Source organism: Schistocerca gregaria, chromosome 7, assembly GCF_023897955.1.
Source record: "Schistocerca gregaria isolate iqSchGreg1 chromosome 7, iqSchGreg1.2, whole genome shotgun sequence".
Taxonomy (NCBI): domain Eukaryota; kingdom Metazoa; phylum Arthropoda; class Insecta; order Orthoptera; family Acrididae; genus Schistocerca; species Schistocerca gregaria.
The window spans coordinates 195,111,687-195,130,871 of NC_064926.1; the positions used below are offsets into that span (position 1 = coordinate 195,111,687).

General features: G+C 40.8%; 1 protein-coding gene across 1 annotated transcript in view; it reads right to left on the reverse strand.

Moving 5' to 3' along the window:
- LOC126281271 (von Willebrand factor A domain-containing protein 8) overlaps positions 1–19,185 on the reverse strand; it is a 261,118-nt gene that overhangs the window by 110,247 nt on the left and 131,686 nt on the right. Inside the window, exon 18 of the mRNA XM_049980095.1 lies at positions 12,119–12,324. Coding sequence (XP_049836052.1) covers positions 12,119–12,324 — 206 coding nt within the window. The remainder of the gene's footprint in view (positions 1–12,118; positions 12,325–19,185) is intronic.

Sequence of the window (19,185 nt, forward strand, 5' to 3'; positions counted from 1 at the left end):
CCCAGTCTATATCTAGTAAATTGAAATCTCCATCTAAGACTATAACATGCTGAGAAAATTTATGTGAAATGTATTCCAAATTTTCTCTTAATTGTTCTGCCACTAATACTGCTGAGTCGGGAGGTCGGTAAAAGGAGCCAACTATTAACCTAGCTCGGTTGTTGAGTGTAACCTCCACCCATAATAATTCACAGGAACTATCCACTTCTACTACACTACAGGATAAACTACTCCAAACAGCGACAAACACGCCACCACCAGTTGCATGCAATCTATCCTTTCTAAACACCGTCTGTGCCTTTGTAAAAATTTCGGCAGAATTTATCTCTGGCTTCAGCCAGTTTTCTGTACCTATAACGATTTCAGCTTCGGTGCTTTCTATAAGCACTTGAAGTTCCGGTACTTTACCAATGCAGCTTCGACAGTTTACAATTGCAATACCGATTGCTGCTTGGCCCCCGCATGCCCTGACTTTGCCCCGCACCCTTTGAGACTGCTGCCCTTTCTGTACTTGCCCGAGGCCATCTAACCTAAAAAACCGCCCAGTCCACGCCACACAACCCCTGCTACCCGTGTAGCCGCTTGCTGCGTGTAGTGGACTCCTGACCTATCCAGCGGAACCCGAAACCCCACCACCCCATGGCGCAAGTCGAGGAATCTGTAGCCCACCTCGAAAATGAGTTTCCTCCAGGCCTGCAAACTAGTTCTCAACTCTGGCTGTCAATTCTTTGTTTGAAGTGAATCTTTGTCCACCCAGGGAAATTTTCAGTTTTTGGAAGTGATGGAAGTCTGACAGAGCCATATCAGGTGAATAAGGTGAATGTGGCAACAATTTATACCTTGGTTCGTTTGATTTTCCATGGCAACAGCACATGTTTTTGATCTAGCATCAAGAGTCGTGTCACCCATCTTGCACATAATTTTTTTTTTCGTTTCTAATTCTTCAGTTAAAATGTGATATACCCCTTCAGATGACATCTGGCAAGCATGAGGAATTTCACACACTTTCAATTGGCCATCCTACATGAACATTTTGTGCACTTTTGCAATGATTTCTGGAGTAGTGACACATCTTGGCCGACCACTGTGCGGATCATCATCTAAGCTCCCCCAACCAAATTTAAATTCATTCGTCCACTTGGCAACAGTTGAATATGAAGGAGCAGAGAACCTGTGTATTCTGGAAATCGGCATAAATGTTCTTTGCTTTCATACCTTTTTTTATGAAGTACTTAATCATTGCTTAAATCTCAATTTTTTCCATCTTCACAAATCACTATGCAGGAACAACAATAGAGCCACGTCACTGCCACAGCTCTCTTCCAAGAGCACTGACGTGGCATGTGTTTACAGGCGTGGCACGCTTTATCCAATGAATATCAGGTAAACAACTCGTTGCACTACTGCTGACCTCGCATGGTGCTTCCGAGAACTTTTCATACCACATTCGTAAACAGTTATTCTTCCTGTGCTCCATAAGCAAGTGGAAAGAGAAGAAACCCTAATTTGTGGTACAATGCAAAGTATCCTCTGCCAAGCACTTCACAGGAGTATGCAGAGTATGGATGTGCATGTAAATATAACACTCAAAAATTCAGAGTACCTGGCTGACACACACACACACACACACACACACACACACACACACACACACACAAAGTGATAAGTCTTTCAGGTTCACGTGGTGATTTTTCCAGCAATTGCTTTCTTTATTTGGTGATATTTTTATTTGTTATGCAATCTATTTTTAATATTTGACACTATTTTCACTGTCTGGCAACTTACTTCCATCACTGAATAATCTCCTCTCTTTCTCAGTGACAACTGTTTTTCCTTGTTTCTCAATAATTTATTTTCTGTATTCATTGCTTAAAGTAATATTTTTTTATTAATGAAAAACACCCTCTAATGAATGACATTACATGCAGACATATAAAGACAGCTTTTAAAACTCAAAATAATAAGTTACAAAATTTTGAAGATCACCAATAATAAAATCCTCAGTATACTCATGCACTGGACTTCAAGTGAAATATCCTGAAATTCAATATCGTTTTTAGTTTCCGTGTAACTACGAAGTCTAACCATGTATTTCACAATGCTTCCCTAAGAACATCAATCTTGGAGAAGCTGGCTGGAGCACGTTGGATGTATTTATCTCATACTACTGATGAGCACTTGTCATTCAACTGACAAAATGTCATCACTTTCAGTCTCTAATGAAGTAACATCAAATTCTTTTTAACATTCTGAGCCGCTAAATTCAATGTCAAACTCAGGATCACTATAGCATTGCCTAACAACAGTACAGAAGTGTGTCTGAAAGCATGCATTTTGCTGTCAAGTATCCAAAGATGCACACAGTAAAGACAATATCAAGTGGCAACGACCTAGACCAAAACATGACAGACAAGACTACAGATGTAGTACCAGATGCTTTCTAGTGGCGAAATACTTAACTAACAGTGCTGAAATGGACATAAGTTGAATTTTCTTTATTTGAAAGTCTTTACTTAAGTTGCCAAATATACTCAGGTGAGATGACTGGGGCTTTTAGGTGAAGGGGTTAACAACTGTTCCTCACCATCTAGTGATTTTCTCCTGTCTTCCTGTAGTCTTACTTGCTTTTCAACAATCTTTATGGTATATTTAACAACTATCTCTTGTTGTCACATTATTTTACAGCAAATTATTTTGTGCATATTTCGCTAGTGGCCAATTTTTAGAAGTTCTTCACCTTGTTCTGCTCTTGTTTCTCTTTCACACTCTAAGTCATATTTCTTGTATCCACTTACCCTAAACCTATATCTCAGTGCCCACCCTCCTTCCACAAACATATTCTTGCCATATGCAAACAGAACTTCACACTTGCCTTCAAGATCTGTTTAACATCTGGTATTCCCCTAACAGTCTCACATTAAAACTTCCTATCTCTGGATCCATATTTCCACCAATTACTCCTCAAACTCTAAACTGTTCAGTCTTCAAACCATACCCACCTTGTCCTTGACATTAACCTTGTCTCTGGCAAAAATCACTTCCAACAGCTGCAGTCTGTTTAAAATCCTTCACTTTTCAGCCCCTAGATCTGGGTCTACATCCTGGAAAGGCCATCCACTTTTTCATTCAAACAACTCTAAAGGGGTTTCTTTCTAACACAATCTTACAGCTAATATACCGGGTGATCAAAAAGTCAGTATAAATTTGAAAACTGAATAAATCATGGAATAATGTAGATAGAGAGGTACAAATTGACGCACATGCTTGGAATGACATGGGGTTTTATTAGAACCAAAAAAATACAAAAGTTCAAAAAAGTCCGACATATGGCGCTTCATCTGATCGGAATAGCAATACTTAGCATAACAAAGTAAGACAAAGCAAAGATGATGTTCTTTACAGGAAATGCTCAATATGTCCACCGTCATTCCTCAACAATAGCTGTAGTCGAGGAATAATGTTGTGAACAGCACTGTAAAGCATGTCCGGAGTTATGGTGAGGCATTGGCGTCGGATGTTGTCTTTCAGCATCCCTAGAGATGTCGGTCGATCACGATACACTTGCGACTTCAGGTAACCCCAAAGCCAATAATCACACTGACTGAGGTCTGGGGACATGGGAGGCCAAGCATGACAAAAGTGGTGGCTGAGCACACGATCATCACCAAACAATGCACGCAAGAGATCTGTCATGCGTCAAGCAATATGGGGTGGAGTACCATCCTGCATAAACATCGTACATTCCAGGAGGTGTTTATCAGCTAGGCTGGGGATGATGCGATTCTGTAACATATCGGTGTACCTCTCACCCGTCACGATAGCAGTTACAAAACCATAATCACGCATTTCCTCGAAGAAAAAAGGCCCGATAACGATAGATGTGGTACATCCAACCCATACCGTGACTTTCTCGTCATGCAATAGAGTTTCCACGACAGTTCTAGGATTTTCGGTAGCTTAAATTCTGCAGTTGTGGGTGTTGATAGACCCTCAAAGCATGAAATGAGCTTCGTCAGTCCACAAAATGGTACTCAACCAATCGTCATCTTCTACCATATTTTGAAATGTCCTCACCGCAAATGCCCTCTGCTTCACTAAATCGCCAGGTAACAGTTCATGATGCCGATGGATTTTGTACGGATAGCATCAGAGGGTACGCCTAAGTGCCAACCAAAGAGTAGTGTATGGAATGCCAGTGCGACATGCAACTGCACGAGTGCTGACTTCCCGTGCATAGACGAACCCACTACAGTCTCCATTTCTTCCTGAACTGTCTCAGCACCATTACGCCTTGTGCTCGGTCGGCCACTATGGGTTCTATCGTCTAAACAACCTGCAGCTTCGAACTTCGAAATCATTCTCACCACAGCTGCATTTGTCAACGGGCCTTTACCCATTCGAATCCCCCCTCCCCCCCATTTTTTTCCCTCTAATAAAACTCCATGTCATTCCAAGCATGTGTGTCAGTTTTTACCTCTCTATCTACATTATTCTGTGGTTTATTAAGTTTTCAAATTAATACTGACTTCTTGATTACCCGGTATACAACACTACCCCTAATCAACACCTTCCCCTCCTCCTACCCAACAAGGCCACCTTGGCCTCCCTCTTTAATCTTCTGGACCTAGCATATCTTTCATCCAAGGCCAACCACCACTGAAATCAAGCTCTCATCCAAGCTGTGTAAGGTGCTCCAATAACATTTGTTTACTGCACTCACTACAAATTGTACTTCATATCAGCATAAAGTACACCTGCTGCCTAGATTCTCGGACCAAAATTAGTCCTTTTAGAGGACTGGCTAAATTATTGATGACAGCTAGCAGTACACACAGGATGGAAGCATGTCTTAGTATTTTGGAGCCGAGTGAAAAGTCACTGATTTTGAGAAAACCTTGCACGTGATTTCTTAACCCCTAAAAAGGGAAAGTATTCACTAGATGAAGGACGCACTGCGCAAGTGATACAGTACATGTGGCAGCCATATGGGTTTTTATTGAGACTATAGGAACCAATTCATAAGGTTGATGATGAATAACATGTCATAATCAGAGAAATGAGTAGATTAGTCATGTTAATACTACACGAGAACTTTCATACTTGTAAACACGACAAAGAAAATTGAGTATAAAATTACTTAATTGCAGGAGCATCCATGATCCATGGTAAGGTCCCAGAATTACCCTCAATTATTAAGTGAGGTTACAACCACAACCACAAACACACACACACACACACACACACACACACACACACACACACACACACACACACACGGTACCAGCTGGAGACATGATGCCAGTGCTGCATTTCGGCAGGTGGACTAGGTTGAAGTGGTGGTTGTGTCAGGAGAGATGGACAGAGGAAGAGAGAGGCGGAAGGCAGGGATTGGGGTTGGGGCTAGGTGGCTAGCGGCTCAGGAGGCAGCTATTTTGTTGGCTAGGAATTCAGGAGGAAGGGATGCCACATGCATGAGCTAGGCATGTGATGTATGACAATGGCTACAACCAGAGCTATAGGGCATCATCACAAAAGTTTTGCACGATCACACTGGTTGGAAACGGTGAAGCACGTACATAGCAAAGACGAGACGGAAAGCATAGGAAAAATGTGGCCAGACAATACAGCAAAGGCAAAGCAGATATAAATTATGAGACAGTAACAAAGGATGGATGACACAAGATTTAGGATGGGTGGGGGCCACCAGGCAATAAAATTTTGTTGAAAAGTTCTAGTAGAATGTAAGTACTTTACCAATAACAGAAACCACTCAACAAAAAGCAGAAGTGTTGAGTCATCAACAGGTGCACCAAAAAAATTATGGAAACTTGATAGTTTTCGGAGTAATCCTTTGATATGAGTTTTCTTTATGTGTGTGTGTGTGTGTGTGTGTGTGTGTGTGTGAGTGTGAGTGTGTGTGTGTGTGCGTGTGTCCTCAACTACTCAATGTCTGCTTTTCAGCAAGTGGTCTCATTTACTTCTAAAGTATTTACTTTCTACCAGAACTTTCCTACAGAATTATCTCACTTATTACAGGCAATAGTGTCCGTGGAGAAAGAAGAAGCTAGCTGAAATGGGAAGTTAATTGCAGTGAAGTATTAAATTTATATTGGAATATTTATTGCAAGACAACATCAAATACCAATGATTGCAAACTATTTATTGTGGTAAAGAATTGGACAATATCTAGTAAAGTTGTTTCAGATTCCTAATGTGAAGTTATCTGGGTGGTGATAACCATCAAACCCACCCAGACAGCTTTCTGTATTAAAAGAACTCATTTCTGACACAGGAAGGTGCACGCCACCCCAGTTCAAATCTGCCCGGCGGATTAAACTCAAGTGTCAGTTATAGATTTTAGGTGGTCTACCACATTCCACTGTGTGAATACGGGGCTGGTACCTACATTCCACTTCAGATACATGCTACACAAACATTTAGAAAACTTACTCACACTTGCACACAGAATTTACTCTAGATGCAGATGGAATACATAGATTCTGTCCTGGGGATGAAAGGAGAATGATAACCTTAGATGATAGTGTCCCTAATGCCATAATCAGCAGCAGCAGTCAGGTAAGCATCGAACAGGGGCAAAACAAGCTAATTGAATGCTTTTATAAAAAGATACCCCAGAGGATTTAGTGGCAGAGTGCTTCTGGAAACATCTTCAAAATAATGTCGTTTGAATGCCTATCCCTTTCACATTTTAATCACATTATCACTCTACAGATATCAGTTAACATAGAGGACAGCACCAGTTACCTTAAAACTGTCAGCACCAGATAATTAGTGAAGAGAGAAATGTCATTCTGGGAATGAAGTATTCCATTTTTCTGCTTTCCATTGGACAATGGCAGATGTCCTTGAGCTAAACTAGTTAGTAAGTAGGAAGCACCCCACTTTAAGGAGGAAAATATATTGAATCTAATGGCAACAAATAGACCTGATGTCTTTGAGGATGTCCACACTGAAAGTGGTATCAACGAGCATGACAAGGTTGTAGCAACAATGATTATGAAAGAACAAAGGACAACTAAAGCAAGCAGAAAGATTTATATGTTCAGTAAACTAGATAAAAAAATCAGTAGTGTCATCTCTTAACAAGGAACTTAAAATTTTCAACACATGTCAGGAGCATGTAGAGGAACCCCTGCTTCAAGTTTTAATTAATAGTTGACCATGTACTGGATAGATATGTACCCAGTAGAACAGTTTATAACGGGGGGGGGGGGGGGGGGGGGGGGGGGGGGACTCTACAGTATACAGTCACTGTAAAGAAATTTCTAAAGAAACAGACATTACTGCATAACATATGTAAAACAAAGCGTAGGGCTGTAGACAGAGAGATGCTGAATGAAACCTGTTTGACTGACAAGACAGCAATGCATAATGCTTTCAGTGACTACCATCGCAGAATATTGCTAAATCACATTTCACAAAATCCAAATAAATTCTGGTCATATGTAAAGGCTCTTAGTGGAACCATAGTTCGTGTCCAGTCCCTACTGAATGAGACAGGAACTGAAATTGAGGGTAGCGGAGCAAAAGCTGAAACACTTAACTCCATTTTCAAATGTTCCTTTACAAAGAATAGCTCAGAAAAATTGCCCCAATTTAATCCTCGTACCACTGAAAAGGTGAATGAAATGAGTATTAGTGTCAGTAGTGTTAAGAAAGACCTGAAATCATTAAAACTGAACAAAGCTCAAAGGCTCAATGGAATCCCTGTCAGATTATATACCGTGGCTGAGTTAGCACCTCTTCTCCTAAAATCTACTGTAGATCCCTTGAACGAAAAACCATGCCCAGTTCTGGGAAAAAGTCACAGTTCTACAAAAAGGATAGTTGAAGTGATCCACAAAACTAGCAACCAGTATGCCTGACAGCAAGCCATTGTAGAATCTTAGAACATATTCGGAGCCCAAACATAATAAGGTATCTTGAAAATAATAACCTTCTCAATGCGAACCAGCATGGATTTCGAAAACACTTATCATGTTGTGGGCTTTCAAAATAATAAAAGAAATGACGTGGTGTGATGGCCCTCAACGACGTTCCTTCTGACTCAAAGAGTTGCAATATTAATAGTTTTGGCTGGTTTCGTTGTCTAGGGACTGGGATACGTAGTTGCCGCATTACAGGCCAAATACTGCTGAGCCTACACTATACAATAAATATACACACATGAATTGAATGGTTGAAGGTTTCTATCATTCAGCAATTGCGAATTATGAAAGTAACATATAAATTTATAAATGAAAGATTGCAATAAATAAAATCTGCAGGAACTATTTTAATGACTTTAAATGATGAGTATGATAGTAGAAGTACTTTTGAGAATGCGGTATATTTCTGTAAAACACTTATTGGTGTCAATGGTCCAAAAATTAAATATAACATAAGTTGAATGACAGGGAAACAATATATTCCTACTACACATAATTAGTTATGAACAACAACATAGCTCGCGAGATATTCACTTCTAAATGCACACTAAATCTTCACTGTAGAAGCCACAAAAATCTCACAAGTTTACAAGTCGGATCTCCAAAGTATTTCTATCTCTTGTGATCATGCACAAACTGCTCCACACTCTCCAAGTCTTTCCCGCGACTGTGCATCTGTCGCACCGTACTGTCCTGAACTCCCCTTGTCCTGTGCCGTACAGTCCAGCACTGCCACCTTTCTCCGAACTGCCCTCATGTCCTCTCTCAAAAAGATGCTCCTCCCCAACATCCACATGTCTCTCTTAGTAACAAGTGCTGTGATTGGCTAGAGTGCTCCCTCCAAGTCTCCAAGTCAACGTGTACCCACAAACATATTAAAACACATATGAAATAGTGGAGTTACATTTAAATAACTTGAAATTAAATAAATATTCCTATGGCTGGACCATAAATACTCTCTAACACACACATTATCAAATACATAAACAAATTAAATAGACATATGTCAAAGGAATAGCAAGCAAAAGTATGCCAGTAGCCTAACGTCTCTGTGCTTTTTAACAAACAGTAAATAACTGACCAGTTTCTTCATGAATAGTATACATCTGATATATAAACAAAGACATAGATGAATAAAAATATTTATAAGCATGCAGCTACCATTTTTTCGTGTAACTGTGGAGTACTTATGCCCTGATGTGATCGATAGTATTCCACCACTTTGACCTCCAATAACTCATGTACTATTTAAGTTACATTCCTGTAATTTATACCAATTTAGATTTACATTAATAGCTTTCTAAAGACATGTCGATCGACGAAATTGGATGAAGCATTTAAATTTGGGAAATTTGTTGCTGGGTGTTACTTTATAATTTACCGTCAGATACTAAACTTTAAACTAATAAAGATATTGAAAATCTGATTGCACCATCAGAATCGTGAAAATAATGGTAATGTACATGTTTCTTTTTGAGATATCATGATTCTTCTGGCTACTATTCATTTCTATATGAACTGTGAAATGTCTGCCATTAAGGTTTCACAAAGTCCACCATCTTCGGCACTCCCAGTGTGTCTCCTTCATCGATACAGTGTCACAATGGAATTCCCAGCCACGCAGCTGGACCATGCGTTGGGGCTACCCCTCACATCCCGTTAAGATTCAGCACCACGTGTTTGCTGCTGGACCCCGGCTGGCCGAGCGGCCCATGCGGCCATGCCAACTCACATCTTAGAATGTTTTCAAGGTGCCACAATTCGCCCGTTACATCAAAGGGAGAAACCTAACTTGCACTTTTCTCACATGACATACTGAAAGCTTTGGATCAAGGCAACAAAGTACATGAAGTGTTTCTTGATTTCCGAAAAGCATTTGACTCAGTACTGCACCTATGCTCATTGTCGAAATATGATCATATGGGGTTCTAAGTGAAATGTGTGACTGGATTGAGGACTTTTTGGTAGGGAGGACACAGCATGTTATCTTGGATGGAGAGTCATCATCAGATGTAGAAGTAACTTCAGGTGTGCCCAAGGGAAGTGTGTCAGGACTCCTGCTATACATGTTGTATATTAATGAAAAAACTATACTAAACTCCTCCCGAACAAGCCATGAAGGCCCAGTGGTACTGACTGGCCACCGTGTCATCCTCAGCTCATAGGCATCACTGGATGCGGATATAGATGGGCATGTAGTCAGCACACCGCTCTCCAGGCCATATGTCAGTTTCCAAGATGGGAGCCACTACTTCTCAAGCAATAGCTCCTCAGTGTGCCTCACAAGGGCTGAATGCACCCCGTTTGCCAACAGCGCTCGGCAGACCGGATGGTGACCCATCAAAGTGCTAGCCCAGCCCGACAGCGCTTAACTTCGCTGATCTGGCAGGAACCTGAGTTAACAATGTGGCGAGGCCATTGGTACTGTATATTAATGACCTTGCAGATAATATTAATAGTAAAATGGGGAAGTGTCCAGGCGTCTCAGAGTGAACCAAAGCGATGTTGTTCAGACATGGAGGAGATACAGAGAGACAGGAATTGTCGATGATATGCCTCGCTCAGGCCGCCCAAGGGCTACTACTGCAGTGTATGACCACTACCTATGGACTGTGACTCAGAGGAACCCTGAATGCAACGACATCATGTTGAATAATGCTTTTTGTGCAGCCACAGGATGTCAGTTATGACTCAAACAGTGCACAATAGACAGCATGATGTGAAACTTCACTCCCGACATCCATGACAAGGTCCATCTTTGCAACCACAACACCACGATGCGTGGTACAGAGGGGCCCAACAACATGCCGAATGGACCGCTCAGCATTGGCATCATGTTCTCTTCACCGATGAGTGTCGCATATGCTTTCAACCAGATAATTGTCAGAGACATGTTTGGAGGCAATCTGGTCAGGCTGAACGCCTTACATACACTGTCCAGCGAGTGCAGCAAGGTGGACGTTCCCTGCTGTTTTGAGGTGGCACTATGTGGGGCCAACATACAAAGCTGGTGGTCATGGAAGGCACTGTAATGGCTGTACGATATGTGAATACCATCCTCCCACCAATAGTGGAACCATATCGGCAGCATATTGGTGAGGCATTCATCTTCATGGACGACAATTCATGCCCCCATCATACAATCTTGTGAATGACTTCCTTCAGGACAATGACATCACTCAACTAGAGTGGCCAGCATGTTCTCCAGACATGAACCCTATCGAACATGCCTGGGATAGATTGAAAAGGGCTGCTTATGAACGACGTGACCCACCAACCACTCTGAGGGATCTACACCGAATCACCGTTGCGGAGTGGGACACTCTGGACAGACAATGCCTTGATGAACTTGTGGATAGTATACCACAACGAATAGAGACATGCATCAATGCAAGAGCACGTGCTACTGGGTATTAGAGATACCGGTGTGTACAGCAACCTGGACACCACATCTGAAGGTCTTGTTGTATGGTGGTACAGCGTGCAATGTGTGGTTTTCATGAGTAATAAAATGATGTTAATGTTGCTCTCCATTCCAATTTTCTGTACAGTTTCCGGAACTGAGGTACCGCAAAACTTTTTTTGATGTGTGTACAATAATCCCAACAGATTTACCCATTAATTTTAAGTGATTTTGATTCCTAATCAAGGCTTTGTTTGCAGTAAAGGATGAAGTCATTGACAAAGAGAGGTTGGAGAAGGAGGTGGACAAAGAGAGGTTGGAGGAGGAAATGGGCAGAGAGAGCGGGGGAAAGTGTTAAGGCTATATATCCATTTCCCATACATATTTATCAAGTGCAAGGAATTGCTTGGTTTGATAGTGAGTACACAAAGTACACTGGTCTCACAGTAGGAGATTTTTCCTGATGACACACAGAAATGCTTAGACAGCTTTAATCTCATTTCAAGTCACAGCTTAAACTTGTGCTCTTGCTGAAGACACTGGACCCTAAAAATCTCCTCGTCTCCTGTATAAATTAATTTAAACATTCATTTCTGATGCTAATTCTTTTGAATTAATTGAATAAACCATTTACAATTGTAGAAACAAAAAACTATTCACCGCATTAAGCTGAAAGCAGTCAGTCAAAGCAGCAGCATAGTGCTGATTTACTGAACTACTTGATATACACAGTGAGACACCAGTAGTACAATGAACAGTAACTGACCTGCAGATGCTTCACAATGTTGACAACTTCTCTAGTAGAGTACGGATACTGCACTAGGCCTTGGTCTGCCATGGAGCGCAGTTCCCCAAATGCCTTTACCAGACGATTAATAACAGCATCTGGGACATCTGGACCATACTGCTTCAGAAGCGCCCTTTCTGACTGGGGGCTGGGATTGTCCACTGCATGACAACTGAATAAGTCACCTGTCATAAATAAATGAATGCATGAAATGGTGACAGAATATACTTTTACTCTAGTACCTAAACTTTCAGCATAATAAAGAAATGAAAATATGTTTCTCAAAACCAACTCCATGAACATCTGGCAGAGTCCTCAGTGGCAGCTAACTAACTTTAGTTCATCTCCCTACTCCCTAGAGACTGAAATGTAATGAGGTGGAACTGATCCACTTCCCTTGATATCACTCCTAGCATCCATACTAGATTTTTTTCCCCTTTCCTGTTATGAAATGTCAACTTTCTTTTATGATTCTTTTTCTGGTTCCTATTGTTTAAAGTATAACTTACATTTAGTTGATTATCATGGTACAAATATTCTGCATTGAAACATTTTTAAATAAATATCATTTTTAGGATTCTGTACAGCAATTGGAACTCGTATGGAAGACTTTCATGTCTAGCTGTCTGTCTGCCTGTCTGTCTGTCCAGATATCTTTTGCTCAGGAACAGGTAGAGGATCTAGATGAGCAAAATATGTCACAGACAAAACTCTATGTCCCTTGGTAGTGTAAAAAAATTAAGCTTCTAAGTCAACGCAATCAAAAGATACAGTAATTTTTTGGTACACACAAACTCACTCGTCCAAAACTATAATGTGCTTCCTGTTGACCTAGAATCATGAAATTTGGCATGAAGAAAGGTTTCACAGTACAAGTAAAGGAAAAATCTGACTATTCTTAATTTGTTATTATATCACACAAAAAATATTCGCCATTTCATTATAAACTTACATTGCATTCATAATGCATCAAAAATCTAAGGAAGTACTATGGGTTCAAAAATGGCTCTGAGCACTATGGGACTTAACTTCTGAGGTCATCAGTCCCCTAGAACTTAGAACTATTTACACCTAACTAACCTAAGGACATCACAACATCCATGCCCAAGCAGGATTCAAACCTGGGACCATAGCGGTTTCCAGACTGTAGCGACTAGAACCGGTCGGCCACCCCGGCCGGCAGTACAATGGGGAATTTGATCTGATATGCAATAACAGGTAGAGTGATTTATGAAGAAGGTTTGTGTGTATACTTTACAAATATTTCATATTAACTAGCTGACCTATGATAAAGTGAAGTCCCCTGCAGCTGTGAAAATGATTCCTTTGGCATCTAGCAAGAGTAGGTGTAAGACCATCCAACTACCATGCCACACCAGCACAAAACAGTCATGTAAATATGACAAAAATAGAATTAAAAGTGGTATTTAGATTAAAGGTGAATAAGCAATGAGTTACACAGAATCGTAATGGTTCTAGTGAAATGAAGCAACTCTTGACAACAGAGAAGCTTATCATTTAAATCATTTATAATTATTTGACATACAATTAAAAATCATCTGTGAGTCTGTGCACCTTATCCCATAGATAGATTTTATGCAGTGGAACTTTGTACTACTGTCATGAACAGCCACTAGTTGACTTATGTATTCAGTGTGTAGACAAGGTAGTATTACTGAAAAGGTGTGGAAAACCATTACAGAACATCAGAGCCATGGCAGAAATGGATTTGGTAGCCTTGGTACTAGAGAGGAATTTGAGAGTGAGCCTCAATATACTGCATACTGCACACTTGGTGTCAGGTGCTCATGCGCAGTAAAGAGATGGCGAGGGACCAGAGTTGCAGGGAAAATAATATGTTCAGGTAGACTGCTTTCTTCACTTCTTCTATTCAGAATCACCACTGTCATCAACAGATTGGTGGGGAGGTTCTGTTTGTAGAAATGCAGAAGTTTCTAAGATGACAGTATTGACAGCCTTGGAATTAATTTGTAGGTGTATTTGAGTATACTGATAGTTAGCATTTGTAGAGTAGCTGGTTTTATTGAAATATTTGAGAAAGTAAACCTGGTTGAGGTGTTATTGCTAGAATAAACTAGCAATGGAACATTAGTGCTGGATGTATCAGAAAATTGAAGGTAAGGCTTTCTCAGATGATTGAGTGAACTAATGCAGTGACTTCGAAGACATTGTGTTCAGGCTGCAACAAAAATGAATTAACGCCTATGGTAGAACAGATTTCAAAGACAGTATCTGTTAAGCTTGGTACAGATTCAGCTACTAACACATTGGCTACCAATTATATCAATGTGTAAGGGGATCACTGCTCTCAGCTGCAGTGGGACATTACCTGGAATCAGTGGCGACGAGCAAAAAGGTGTACCAAACCAGCATTCGAATACGGAATCTCCTCCTTTCTAGGCAGTTGCATTAATCACTGTGCCACCCAGGACACAGTGTTACTGCAACTACACGGACTACCTCAGCAACTTCACAGCTGATCCAAATTCCCACTGAGCACCACCTATCCACAGTCCCTGTCCATTTACTCATTGTTCACTACTCTGAGATTCCCACAAGAAGCAGATGTATTTGCGCATCCACACTGAAGAATGTGGAGCCATTGCCCAGCTAGGCATATCAATTATATGAATCCACTGTGTTTGTTCTTTCGGACATGTTCTTTCAGACATGTCCTGGGTTTGAATCCTTGTCCAGTACACATTTTCACTCGTAGCTGCTAATTCCACCTAATGTCCCATTGCAGCTGATAGCAGTGATCCCCTTCAATTTACACATTGGCTACTAAAATAGATACAATGAAGAAAAATATTAACAGTTTAAATTTGAGTGGATGGTGTGAAATTATATCCAAACAGACTGAATGAAATGGAGAGCTGCTTCGTACAAGGGATGTACACTGAGGTGACAAAAATCATGGGACAGTGATATGCACATATACAGGTGGCAGTAGTACCATGTATACAAGATACACTGGTGTCCAAAATTAAAGCAACAAATCAAAATTTTGGAAGGTTGCATTTATTTTGCCACAAAACAATATAATCACGTGATAGTAAAGTAGAAACAATATATTTAAAAAAAATTGCAACTTACATAACAGAAGACAAAAAATTTTCTTTGTTTTTTCCAACTTAACGGATTTACATGCACATGCTGACAACTGGTTAATGCACTATGTATGGGGTGTAACCACTTCCGGCAGCAGTACAGGCCTGGAGGCCTGGCAAACATGACATGCTGTGAATGATGTCATCAATCTCATGTTGAGGCAATAATGCCCTTTCTTCTTGCACTGCCGCTCACAAGTCTTGGAGAGTGGTTGGTGGATGCTGAAGTGATGCAACCCATGTCCGTAGTGCACCCCAGACATGCTCTCTGGGATTCAAATCAGGAGAGAGAGAAGGCCATGCCATGCGTGCAATATTTTCTGTTTCCAAGAAAACATAAACAATGCGTGCTCTATGAGGTCAAGGATTATCGTCCAGCAATATGAAGTCTGCACCTACAGTATGTTGCAACAACTGTGCATGATACTTGACAGCAGTTAAAACTTGCCGGTTTAATGATACAATTTCACGAAGAGGTGTTTCGAGTGGTCAATATAATCCCTGCCCACTTCACATTAGGGATTGACCTCGATATCAGTCTCTTTCCACAATGATTGGGTCCCAAAAATCATGTTTTACATTCCCTCCAGATGTGAATCCGTCGAGAATCACTGTTCAGACCGAATTGGGACTCATCAGTGAAAAGAACATTGGCCTTGCCTGCTGAAGGCTCCACTCTAGACATTCCCTTCTGTGATGAAGCGTCTGAGATACACATACAGCAAGTCTCCGACAATAAAAGCCACTGCCAAAGCCTTCTGTACACCGTTTGCCTCACTACAACACATCTAGTTGCTGTGCAGTACTAAGGCGGTACCATCATGCCCACACACGCAAATAGCGATCCTCTTTTTCTGATGTTACACTGGTCAGCCCCGCTCTTGTCTTTGCTATACAATTTTAATCTCTATAAACTGTTACCACATCCAAAAAACAACAGAACGATCCACATTAAGCCATCAGGTCACATCAGTTTGCGACTGTCCTGCTTCTATTCTTCCCATGGCCCTCCACTGCAGAGAGCCTGGTAGGCATCTTCCTGTACCATACTGCACCGCGGTAACTGTGTACAAAGCAACTGTGATGTGGGACTACCCAGCAAACACTATTGGAGTTGATAAGTGCCCTGATGTCATCACTGGTCTGTTGTTCATTGACCAGAGTGGCACCTTCCATGCAGGACACAATCGTACAGACATCTGTTGACAGTTTGTATGATTGTATCGTTAATTATACATAGAACCGGGAAATACTGGTCTGTTGCTTTAATTTTGGACACTAGTTTATTAAAAGGCAATGCACTGGCAGAGCTGTGATTTGCACTTAGGTGATTCACACGAAATGTATTTGACGTGATTATGGCTGCACAATGGGGATTAACAGACCTTGAATGGGGACTCGCAGCTGGAGCTAGACGCATGGGACATTCCATTTTGGAAATTGTTAGGAAATTCAATATTCCAAGATCCACTGAGTCAAGAGTGTACTGAGAATATCAAATTTCAGGCGTAACCCCTCAACATGGACAATGCAGTGGCCACCAGCAATCACTTAATGACCAAGAGCAGCGGCATTCGGGTAGAGTTGTCAGTGTTAACAGACAAGCAACACTGCATGAAATAACCACAGAAATGAAAGCTGGACATACAATGAACATACCCATTAGAACAATGAGGCAAAATTTGTCTTTAATCAGCTATGGCAGTAGCTGACCAATGACAGTGCCTTTGCTAACAGCACGACATCAACTGTAGCATCTCTCCTGGGCTCATGGCCCTATCATCTGTTGGACCCTAGATGACTGGAAAACTGTGGCCTTGTCAGATAAGTCCCAATTTCAGTTGGTAAGAAGTGATGGTAGGGTTTGGGTGTGGTGCAGGACCCTCAAAGCCATGGACTCAACTTGCCAACAAGGCACTAGGCAAACTGGTGGTGGCTCCATAATGGTTTGGGCTGTGTTTACTTGGAATGAACTGAGTCTTCTGGTCCAATCGAAGAGATTAGCAACTGGAAATGATTATGTTAGGCTACTTGGAGACCATTTGCAGTCATTCATGGACTTCATGTTCCCAAACAACAATGTCATGTCACCGGGCTGCAATTGTGTGCAATTGGTTTGAAGAACATTCTGAACAATGTGAGCAAATGATTTAGCCACCCACATGTCCCAATAACAATCTCATCAAACACTTATGGGACATAATGGAGAGGTCAGTTCACACACAAAATCCTGCACCAGCAGCACTTTCGTAATTATGGGCATCTGCAGAGGCAGCACACCTCAATATTTCTGCAGGGGACTGCCAATGACTTGTTGAGTCCATGCTACATTGAACTGCTTTACTGTACTGGGTGAAAGGATGTTTGACATGATATTAAGAGACATCCCATGACTTTTGTCCCCTCAGTGTAGTATGAACACCAGTAAACTGTGACAAATATAAGTAGCTTAGACTGCCCATGTAGTCAGTGACAGTACAGGAGATAAATACTTAGCAAGAAAGCAGATGTCAGCAGAAGTAGGGAGAAAATTGATCCAAGTTGAAAAATATCACTGTGAAGTAGGAGTTAAATGTCATGTACATGGTGGTGGTGGTGGTGGTTAGCGTTTAACGTCCCGTTGACAACGAGGTCATTAGAGACGGAGCGCAAGCTCGGGTTAGGGAAGGATTGGGAAGGAAATCGGCCGTGCCCTTTCAAAGGAACCAACCCGGCATTTGCCTGAAATGTGTCATGTACATACAGGAAGGATTAAAATCAGATCAATTGATGGGAAGGAAGTCAATGAAAGAAAATTGTAGAAGATCCCATATATCTTGAAACTGCAGAGCCAGAAATTTCTCATAACCAGTCCTAAGGACAATACATTTCTGCTATTATTTCTAAGAGCATTTCTGGGAACACTGTCACAGTCACAGCTAGAATGCAGAAAAGTTAGAATCTCAAAGGAGCTGCTATGCAGTTGGAGCAAGCATGTGCTGAACTGAGTGATGTAGACCAATCAAAAAGATTTGGTATATAAATCTAATCCAGAAGAAAGTTCTGGTGCTAGAGACACAGAAGCATTTCCGATTAAATTATTGGTCCAGTTGAATATCATAGGAGAATAGCAGTCAGCCAGACTACTTTTAATTATACGTATACAGGTTGGTCAGAAACAATCTGAAATGCTTGTAAGGGTGTTTCATAGTAGGTTGTAGTAAAAAATAATTGCTAAGAAAAAATTTTGAGAATAGTCTCATTTCTGAGATAATTAGCATTTAAGTTAGCCAATCAGGCCATTGTGCATGCAAATCCAAGTGGGCTGTCAGAGATGGTGTCGCCAAATGAGGTTTTTGTTTTGTTTCTTAAAATCGAACAAGAGAATGATTCAAAAATTGGACATGGGTAGGTAGCAGGAATTGAACCATAGCTAAAGGACTACAAGTCTCATGTGATATCATCTATGTTATAACAGCAACTAACACTATTTGTATTTGGCAAACCACTTGAATCTGCACACACAATGGCCTGATTGGCTAACTTCAAAGTGGTGTTAACATATCAAATTTTTTTCTTAACAATTATATATTTTTTCTTAACAATTATATCTCACCCTACAACACCCTTACAAGCTTTTCAGACTGTTCATGATCACCTTGTCTACAAATAAGTTAAAAAATCAGGAGGATGAGATAAAGAACAAATAGTTAATAATCCCACAACCCTGTGATGTTTTCCTTTGTTAATATTCTCTAAAGTATTATTCTACTTGTTGTCTGTTCTTTCTCTTCTTTCCTTTTCATGATGGTTAGTAAAAACAACAACTGTTCATTTGTCATGCTTACCATCACTGAAATACTACCTAAACTTTGGACATTCGCAAAGCACAGAGGTATGGTTCAACACAATGGAAGAACCAAATCCATATTACTA